The following is a 10,997-nucleotide window of genomic DNA, read 5'->3' on the forward strand; positions in this document are numbered from 1 at the left end:
ATCATTTATCATTTCCAAAATAAAGACATCATTTATCATTTCCAGATTAAAGACGACGACATCATTTATCATTTCCAGATTGAAGACGACATCATTTATCATTTCCAGATTGAAGACGACATCATTTATTATTTCCAAATTGAAGACGACAACATCATTTATCATTTCCAGATTAAAGACGACATCATTTATCATTTCAGGATTGAAGACGACGACATCATTTTTCATTTCCAGATTGAAAATATAATTTATCATTTCCAGATTGAAGACGACATCATTTATCATTTCCAAATTGAAGACGACATCATTTATCATTTCTTGATTGAAGACGACATCATTTATCATTTCCAGATTGAAGACAACATTATTTTGGCATCATTTATCATTTCCAGATTGAAGACGACATCATTTATCATTTCCAGATTGAATACGACATCATTTATCATTTCCAGATTGAAGACAACATCATTTATCATTTCCAGATTGAGGTCGACATCATTTATCATTTCCAGAATAAAGACATCATTTATCATTTCCAAAATAAAGACATCATTTATCATTTCCAGATTAAAGACGACGACATCATTTATCATTTCCAGATTGAAGACGACATCATTTATTATTTCCAAATTGAAGACGACAACATCATTTATCATTTCCAGGTTGAAGACGACATCATTTATCATTTCCAGATTAAAGACAACATCATTTATCATTTCAGGATTGAAGACGACGACATCATTTTTCATTTCCAGATTGAAAACAACATCATTTATCATTTCCAGATTGAAGACGACATCATTTATCATTTCCAAATTGAAGACGACATCATTTATCATTTCTTGATTGAAGACGACATCATTTATCATTTCCAGATTGAAGACAACAATATTTTGGCATCATTTATCATTTCCAGATTGAAGACGACATCATTTATCATTTCCAGATTGAATACGACATTATTTATCATTTCCAGATTGAAGACGACGTCATTTATCATTTCCAGATTGAAGTCGACATCATTTATCATTTCCAGATTGAAGTCGCCATCATTTATCATTTCCAGAAAGAAGTCGACATCATTTATCATTTCCAAATTGAAGACGACATCATTTATCATTTCCAGATTGAAGACGAAATCATTTATCATTTCCACATTGAAGCCGACATCATTTATCATTTCGAGATTAAAGTTGTCATCATTTATCATTTCCAGATTGAGGACGACGACATCATTTATCATTTCCAGATTGAAGACGACATCATTTATCATTTCCAGATTGAAGTCGACATCATTTATCATTTCCAGATTGAAGTCGACATCATTTATCATTTCCAGATTAAAGACAACATCATTTATCATTTCCAGATTGAAGACGACGACATCATTTATCATTTCCAGATTAAAAACAACATCATTTATCATTTCCAGATTGAAGACGACGTCATTTATCATTTTCAGATTGAAGACGACATCATTTATCATTTCCAGATTGAAGATGACATCATTTATCATTTCCAAAATGAAGACAACATCATTTATCATTTCCAGATTGACAAGGACATCATTTATCATGTCCAAATTGAAGTCGACATCATTTATCATTTCCAGAATAAGGACAACATCATTTATTATTTCCAGATTGAAGACGACATCATTTATCATTTCCAGAATAAGGACAACATCATTTATTATTTCCAGATTGAAGACGACATCATTTTTCATTTCCAGATTGAAGACGACATCATTTATCATTTCCAGATTGAAGACAACATCATTTATCATTTCCAGATTGAAGATGACATCATTTATCATTTCCAGAATAAAGACGACATCATTTATCATTTCCAGATTGAAGACGACATCATTTATCATTTCCAGAATAAGGACAACATCATTTATTATTTCCAGATTGAAGACGACATAATTTTTCATTTCCAGATTGAAGACGACATCATTTATCATTTCCAAATTGAAGACGACGACATCATTTATCATTTCCAGATTGAAGACGACATCATTTATCATTTCCTGATTGAAGACGACATCATTTATCATTTCCAGATTGAAGACGACATCATTTATCATTTCCTGATTGAAGACGACATCATTTATCATTTCCAGATTGAAGACGACATCATTTATCATTTCCTGATTGAAGACGACATCATTTATCATTTCCAGATTGAGGTCGAAATCATTTATCATTTCTCGAATAAAGACATCATTTAACATTTCCAGAATAAAGACATCATTTATCATTTCCAGATTAAAGACGACGACACCATTTATCATTTCCAGATTAAAGACGACATCATTTATCATTTCCAGGTTGAAGACAACGACACCATTTATCATTTCCAGATTGAAAACATCATCATTTATCATTTCCAGATTGAAGACGACATCATTTATTATTTCCAAATTGAAGACGACATCATTTAATATTTCTTGACTGAAGACGACATCATTTATCATTTCCAGATTGAAGACAACATTATTTTGGCATCATTTATCATTTCCAGATTGAACATGAAATCATTTATCATTTCCAGATTGAAGACGACATCATTTATTATTTCCAGATTGAAGACGACATCATTTATAATTTCCAGATTGAAAACGACCTTTTATCATTTCCAGATTGAAGTCGACATCATATATCATTTCCAGATTGAAGACGAAATCAATTATCATTTCCAGATTGAAGGCAACATCATTTATTATCTCCAGATTGAAGTTGACATCATTTATCATTTCCAGATTGAAGACGACATAATTTATCATTTTCAGATTGAAAACGAAATCATTTATCATTTCCAGATTGAAGGCAACATCATTTATCATTTCCTGATTGAAGTCGACATCATTTATCATTTCCAGATTGAAGACAACATCATTTATCCTTTCCAGATTGAAGTCGACATCATTTATCATTTCCAGATTAAAGAAGACATCATTTATCCTTTCCAGATTGAAGACGACATCATTTATCATTTCCAGATTGAAGTCGACATCATTTATCATTTCCAGATTGAAGAAGACATCATTTATCATTTCCAGATTGAAGTCGACATCATTTATCATTTCCAGATTGAAGACGACATCATTTATCATTTCCAGATTAAAGACGACATCATTTATCATTTCCAGATTGAAGACGACATCATTTATCATTTCCAGATTGAAGTCGACATCATTTATCATTTCCAGATTGAAGACGACATCATTTATCATTTATATATTGAAGACGACATAATTTATCATTTCCAGATTGAAGTCGACATCATTTATCATTTCCAGATTGAAGAAAACATCATTTATCATTTCCAGATTGAATTCGACATCATTTATCATTTCCAGATTGAAGACGACATCATTTATCATTTCCAGATTGAAGACGACATCATTTATCATTTTCAGATTGAAGTCGACATCATTTATCATTTCCAGATTGAAGCACCCAGTGAAAGTCGTAACTGAAACCCATCCTGGTTGTACCTGGAGAAACAATAAAATTAACTGTTATGTTGACAGAATCAGTGTTTAATGTGCTGTTCATTATTGTCTTTTCTTTTTTCTTTTCTTTTGTTGATGTATTTTCTCCCCTTTTTCTCATTTTTAGCGTGTCATGCTTCCTCTCCACCAATGCCGATCCCCGCTCTGATTGAGGAGAATGAAGCTAATCCCCGCCCCCTACGACACATAGGCAGCAGCCGTATGCATCTTATCACCTACACTTTGACGAGTGCAGCTCAGAGTTGTGTATGAAGAGACACACGCTGACATGACGCAGGTTGTAATTGCACCAGTCATGAGAGAGAGACCCCATCTGGGCTAGTCCCACCCATATCTGAACAACAGGCCAATCATTGTTCACGTAATACGATGCACTTGAGATCCCAGCTCTGGTTCCAGCGTGTGTTTTTACCGCTGCACCACCTGAGTGGCCCTGTTTACTATTTTCAACCCTTTTTGATTTTATTCTGTGTAATATAACCACACATGATGCATTAAACAGAAATTTTACTTTATCATCAGGTTACTATGTGAGCAGGAAGAGCTTCAGACGCTCCAGTGTCCTCACACCTCTCAAATATATGCATAACTGGCTACTCTAATTAAGCTGAGTGTGTGAGTGTAAAACAGGAGGGTTGAGTATGTGAGATGGACTGGTGATCTATGCAGGGTATTTTACAGAGGAACTGGGCCCACTGTGACCCTGACCAGGATGAAGTGGTTGATGAAAATGAGCTGAATGTACTGAAGCACACAGAAGTGAAGGTGAGTGGAAGTGAAGGACGTGGAACTGAGCTGCTGAGTATTGTGACATCATCTCTGTGTCACCGTGTTCTAAAGTCTGACTGTAATGAAGCTTCAGCATTTTGCTTTTCTCTCATGGTGGAGGATCAAGAGAAGAGATCTGCTGAAACTAACGCCTCTATAATGAGGAGCTCAGCCATATTCAGACTCTTTAATCCAGCTTCTAATAGAGTTTCACCTCAGGACGACTCAGGTGATGATCTGGACGTGGAGGACGGTACCATGAAGCAGGGTTATCTGTTCATCAGGATGGACAACATCTTTAAAACATGGAGCAGGTTTGTGTTGAGCTAAAATCACACGGCTTAGCCAACACTGTAGACGTGGCTGTAAATCATGTTTAATGTTATTAAATCAGAATCATCAGAAAATCATCTGTTTTATTTGTGTAGCAGTGAAATCAGGCTACAACCTCAGTACACTTCAGCTTTATTACCTTCATCACATTCAAACACATTTATTCATGATTTTAAATATAATTATTCTCTTTAAACACCACATTTAGTGTAAGAGCTTCTTTTTAAACATCTAAAATACACTTTAATTTAACTAAGTTTTAAATTCACAGTAAATTACAGGCTGTGTTTGTTACAAATGTTCTTACTGAAGCTGAATATTATTAAAAACTATTTTTACTTTTATTTATAACTGCTGATCTAATAGTAAAATGTTCAGATTTACTACAAATATCCATTAACACGATATTATAAATGTACAGCTGACAGGAAGCTAAAATCCACCACATGCTGTGATGTTCTATAGTGAACAACAGCTGTATAATAATAATTATACTTTATTTATTTCATTATGATGAATTAAAATACAGTGAATATGATTATTGTAACATCAGTTTATCTGTCGTGTATATAAAGAGCTGCTGGGAGAATCGACTGTTTCAGTAGCTGCCACAGTTCTGTCCTCTAATAGCAGTTTATTAATATAAATGAATGTTTTATTCTACAATTAATTCATTATCCTGCAATTAATGATCCTACAAATCAGTTTAACAGAGAAGAAAGGACAGATTTAAGCTCTAAACCAGCGTTCAGTATCATTGTGGTGTTTTATTTGTGCTGTTTCTCTCTACAGGCGCTGGTTCTCCATTCAGAACAACCAGATCGTCTACAGGAAGAAGTTAAACGTCAGTCACATGACTTTTATTTACCTGAGATTATCTAAAATACTCATTTTCACACCAGCACAGAATCTGTTCCTACACCAATCCTTGATTTCTCTCATTCTTAAAGAAACGTTCATACAGTTCTATAGCTAATGCTATGCTAGCACCCGGTCAGAACAGAAGCACTTTTTCATGTCCATCATGTTTGCACGTTTAAATCCTGAATGTAGATGTGATGAAGTTGTAGATCTGTATTAAATCAGGGCCTGAGAGGACTCAAGTCACATGTCATGATGTGTTATGATGTGATGATGAGTTCTGGTGTGAGCTTTGTGTTTGTACACAGGATAACGTGAACGTGCTGGTGCAGGATCTGCGTCTGTGTTCAGTTAAACAGTGTGAGGACGTCAGACGCTGCTTCTGCTTTCAGCTCATCACACCTACAAAGTGAGTCCAGTTCAGCAGCAATTCCATTCTAATGAGAGTTTGTTTCATTCATATATTAGAAAAGCATCCACTGTGTGTGTGTGTGTGATCAGGACCTGGATGCTCCAGGCTGATTCAGAGAAGATCAGACAGGATTGGATCAGAGCCACACAGAGCAGCATCATCACAGCCTTCAGCACCACATCAGATCAGGAGGTGATTGTATTTCTATTCACTTTATTGATCTGTTATTGTCCTGATCACTAGAATCACTTTCTCACAAGATCACATTTCTGCTGGTGGATCTTTAAATCCTTTATTGGCTTCAATGCAGAAGTAAAATAAAATGATGGATTGTGTGGGATTAAATCTGAGATGTTTCACCTGAAGCCGTCGAGCAACATGAGTAGTTACACCAAAAGCAGGACAAAGTCAAAACTCGTCTCCGCTGTGGATCATTAGCTTCACTCACCAACCTCTAACATGTGCTCCTCGAGAGAGGGGCGTGGCACATCGACCTGAGCTCCCGGAGCACCAAGAGGCTTGATTCATGACACTGTTTAATAGAAATATTTATAGATATTAGACCATGAGAGGTTTCATTACATGTAGACGTGTTTTATTGAGTTGTACTGAAGTGGCTTTGAACTGTTTCCTCAGGACGCTGAGCTGAAGAGCGATGATGATGATGATAATGTGGAGGCTGAAGATGAGAACATGATGGAGGGTTTTCTGTTCAAGAGAGCCACTAATGCATTTAAAACATGGAGCAGGTTTGTGGAGAAGAACTAAAAGCTTTTCATTCTACTTTAATATGTATCAGGATGATTTTCATCGTATCGTTGAGCTAAAATGATTGTAGGTGATTAAAACGTCTTTACTGAGCAGAACAAGTGGGTTTGATTTCTGGTTGATTTCAGGGTTCAGTTCAGTATCCTGCAGATGTTTAAGTTCTGTGTGTTTTCTTCTCTGCAGACGCTGGTTCTCCATAAAGAACAACCAGATTCTCTACCAGTCCGAGTCTAAGGTGAGTCTAACAAGTCCTGATGTTCATGATATAAAAAATAAGAATCATATTAATGTATGAAGCAGATTTACTGAAGCTCTCCTGCACACTGCAGCATCCTGTTCAAATATCATCTTGTGTAAAGAAAATCATCTTTAATCCTTTTAAACAAACACGTTTCCTTAAACACCATCATTCACTGGCTGCTTACTGTGTAGTTTTATTACCTCTACCAGCAAGTGTTTGCTGTACATGGAAAGCTCGACCCAAACACAATAAAAATAAGATTTAAATATAAAGGATCTGGCGTCCTGACGCTGTTACTTATAGCTTAAGTCACCAGCTCTGAATAAAGCTCTGAAAACAGCAAGTTCTGTTAATAATGAAACGATTAAATTATGAATCAAATAAAACGAAGCTCCCGCCCTCTTTCAGACTGTAATTAGACTTTTAATTTAATACTGTGTGTGTGTGTGTGTGTGTGTGTGTGTGTGTGTGTGTGTGTGTGTGTGTGTGTGTGTGTGTGTGTGTGTGTGTGTGTGTGTGTGTGTGTGCAGAATAAAACCACCGTGATGGTGGAGGATCTGCGTCTGTGCTCGGTTAAACCGTGTGAGGAAACCCGACGCTGCTGCTGCTTCCAGATCATCACACCTACAAAGTGAGTCCAGCTGAACAGGGACCATGACCAGAATTGTATTTATGACACGTTGCGGCCACATGAAATACAGGTTCACTTAGATTTGTGTTGTTATTTTAGCATGATATAAAGTGTGTGTTATACAGAGGTGTTCACTTCATGTTAGTTATATATCAGATAAACTGTTACGTGTGATACAGAAGTATTATTAACATTCTGCTTTATTCATTGCAGGATATGATATAAAGACACGTTAGCATGTGTTATAGATGTGTGTATAGTGTACAGTCAGTGTGTGTGTGTGTGTGTGTGTGTGTGTAGGAGTGTTACACTGCAGGCTGATTCAGAGGAGACGAGACAGGGTTGGATCAGCGCTATACAGAGCAGCATCATCACGGCCTTTAACAGCACATCAGGTCAGGAGGTGAAGTCAGTGCTGACCACTGGGCCTTCACAGAAAGATGAAAGTCCAGTACAGAAGATCAGGGCTATCGAGGGGAACGACACGTGCTGCGAGTGCGGCCGGCCCGAGCCGGAATGGGCCAGCGTTAATCTGGGGATCACACTGTGTATCCGGTGTTCCGGCATCCACAGGTACAAACAGGAAAACTACAAATAAATATAAAGAACATGGAAATCCTGTAACACTGTTCCTAATATATTCAAAAGTATCGAGTCTTTTAATGTTCTAGTCTTTTCTTATAGGTCTGATACTGTTTATAACACGACTTTCATGCTGAATTGTTGTTGTGCTGCTCTGGGTTTCATACATCAGATACATGATGTTCTCCTAATATCTGTGTGTCCTTTCTAAATGTGTTATATTAGTATAAATGAGTCTGACAGATCGTTTAAAAGAGGTTTAAATCTTTTACTGTGGGACTATAAAGAATTGTGAATAGTTCTGAACACTGAGTGATAAGTGCTGAGCTCCTGATTTTCTCTCTCTGATCCAGGAGTTTAGGAGTAAACATCTCCAGGGTGAGGTCTCTAATTCTGGACAGGTGGACACCTGAGACCATTCAGGTAAGTGTACACACACACACACTCACTATGACGTGTGTACATGTGTGTCCTAGTTTAGAATTCTCTGTGTGTGTATGTGTGTGTGTGTGTGTGTGTGTGCAGCTGATGTGCGAGCGAGGAAACAACATGATGAATCTGATCTATGAAGCTCGCAGGGAGGAACTCGGGATCAGAAAAGCTCAGCCTGGAGACTCAAGGTGCACACACACACACACACACACACACACACACACACACACACACACACACACACACACACACACATTCGATTATTCTGTAATAGAGCAAACATGGAGAAAATATTGACATGTACAGAGTTTTGATTCCCCTGAAATCATCAGACTTGCTTTAATCTCATGCAGTAGAGCTTTTATAACTGAGATCAGATACCTCCTTTACTGTGGTAAAATATGGTAAAATCTGGTCATTCCATAGACCTACAGCTGCAGGGACTGGCAGTCTGGTCAGGATTTATATAAAAACTACTGATACACAGTACAGATAGATACAGGATTAAAAAACGCTTCCCTCTGGTAGAAGCCGTAACAAGAAAAGTTGTTTTGAAGCAAAACTGTTACTCAAAACATCATTAAATGGTTTAAAATAAAGAAAATGTCCTTGTGTGAACAACTGAGACCCATCAAAACTCAGTCCTGGTCTTAGTCCATGTTGTTCACCATCACTAAGCTTCCAAATAAACGTATTTAATAACTTATCCAGTTAGAAACTGTTGATATTTAAGTCTGTACAGTTTCATTTGTTGTCTTTACTGAGAAAACAGTTTGAATATAAAATTAAAATGCTGGTTAATCTTAGGTTGTAATGATCATGTGTGTAAAATGAATCGTGTTACCGTAAAGATTCCTTTAGATCAAACATCTACTATTAAAGCCTCTCACTGTGTGTGTTATTATCTGCTTTTTTCTCTGGTCTTCAGGGACGATGTGGAATCTTACATCAGAGCCAAATACATCCAGCAGCGCTTCATCAGGAAGAAACCTGATCAAGAACCTCAGCTGTTGTCCAAAGAACCACAAGAACCACGACTGCTGGCTGTAGAACCACGACTGCTGGCTGTAGAACCACGACTGCTGGCTGAGGAACTTCAGAAGATGGCTAAGATGCTGGAAAAAGAATTACAGCTGATGGCCGAAATATTGCAGCTGCTGAACATCAAATGCCATTAAATCCCTAACACACACACACACACACACACACACACACACATAAATCCAAAACTTATATTTTATATTTGGCTAAAATTTCACCTCTTCCCAGTAAAACAAGAGCAAACTAACTTAACATCATCACACATAGATAATAACAGCATCACCTAGACCCTCCTTATACACTCACTCATACAATATTAACGGCTGTAAGTTTATTATTGATGGGATGTTGGAATGAAATCAGGGTTCTGATGGCTGAGGTGCAGGACAGAACACAGATGATCATGCTATAAGAACCGTGTTCATCTGTGCTAGTTTAATGTGTTACTGGGCTGGTTGTAACAATATCAGTAAAGAAAGCAGTAAAACACAATAGCAAATGTGCAGGACTACAAGGTAAAATATAATAAATATAATAAATATCACTGGCAGCCACGCCTAAATATGGCAGCAGCCAGAAGAAGAAGAAAATGATGCACTAATGCAGTTTTATTTCCACAGCCTGTAGGACTATTGAGGGAGAGTCACACTACACCACAATCCTTCACCAGCACCCATATATGAACCTGCTGAGGTGCTTTGCTAGCTGCATGAGACTGCTGGGAATATTAAGTCAGTGGTGAACATGTTAAATTCTCTGTTTAATCTCTAAATAAACTTACAGTTGAATTATAATCTGATCAAGTTGCATTTTCACAGCCTGTCAGACCATCGGACCAGAACCACAGGAAGCTCCAGCACATCGTACACTGTGTTGTAAATGACAGTAGATGAGAGGAGACTAGCAGACCAGCACCAGCGCATCATGGTACATCACTCCTAATGTATCAATACTCTAAATATTTAAATACAGTCAGTGATCCTGAACATGAAACACTGGCTAATATGACTTGATTATGTTTGTAGTGTCACACAGCTGTACATCAACTTCTGGTGCTAAAATATCCTCACCAGTGCAGTCCAACAACCACAGAAGATCCCTGTCCATGATATTCAAGATCAACCTGAAGAGACTCCACAGATCTTCACATCAACTGTAGTCTGTTTAATTAGAGTAAAAATAAAGTATAATTATAGAAATATCACTGATGTGTGTGTTGTTTATCAAATATGTTAAACACTGTTACAGTATTAGTTCACTTTTCTATTACTGATGAAGTGGAGCCGCTGTTTTGGGTCAGATTAACGTCTTACTGCCACATTGGTGAGCACAAAACAAGCCAGACCTGAAATTAAAACAGTTTTTTGTGTGTTTGTAATGTATTCTTCATTGTTGATTTATTTAAGTT

General features: G+C 37.0%; 1 protein-coding gene across 2 annotated transcripts; it reads left to right on the forward strand.

Annotated features, from left to right (window-relative positions):
- The first annotated feature begins 7,416 nt into the window (after positions 1 to 7,416).
- LOC134335201 (arf-GAP with coiled-coil, ANK repeat and PH domain-containing protein 2-like) lies at positions 7,417 to 10,793 on the forward strand. 2 transcript variants are annotated; one of them, XM_063017679.1, is made up of 8 exons: positions 7,417 to 7,534; positions 7,835 to 8,107; positions 8,470 to 8,539; positions 8,642 to 8,736; positions 9,477 to 10,104; positions 10,210 to 10,320; positions 10,408 to 10,516; positions 10,615 to 10,793. In XM_063017679.1, exons 1-5 carry the CDS (start codon positions 7,449 to 7,451, stop codon positions 9,724 to 9,726), a joined length of 774 nt encoding a protein of 257 aa, XP_062873749.1. In that variant the 5' UTR covers positions 7,417 to 7,448; the 3' UTR covers positions 9,727 to 10,104; positions 10,210 to 10,320; positions 10,408 to 10,516; positions 10,615 to 10,793. The 2 variants fall into 2 exon arrangements, with proteins under 2 accessions (XP_062873749.1, XP_062873757.1); XM_063017687.1 differs by having other exon boundaries at positions 7,470 to 7,604.
- Positions 10,794 to 10,997: the final 204 nt, after the last annotated feature.

This window comes from Trichomycterus rosablanca, chromosome 2 (genome assembly GCF_030014385.1).
Source record: "Trichomycterus rosablanca isolate fTriRos1 chromosome 2, fTriRos1.hap1, whole genome shotgun sequence".
Lineage (NCBI taxonomy): Eukaryota > Metazoa > Chordata > Actinopteri > Siluriformes > Trichomycteridae > Trichomycterus > Trichomycterus rosablanca.

Excerpts from the sequence above, each read along its gene's own strand:
- LOC134335201 (XM_063017679.1), top strand. The coding sequence starts at position 7,449 with ATGGTGGAGGATCTGCGTCTGTGCTCGGTTAAACCGTGTGAGGAAACC. Across the intron at positions 7,535-7,834 it reads CAGATCATCACACCTACAAA|GAGTGTTACACTGCAGGCTG; the intron begins GTGAGTCCAGCT and ends GTGTGTGTGTAG. Across the intron at positions 8,737-9,476 it reads GCTCAGCCTGGAGACTCAAG|GGACGATGTGGAATCTTACA; the intron begins GTGCACACACAC and ends TCTGGTCTTCAG.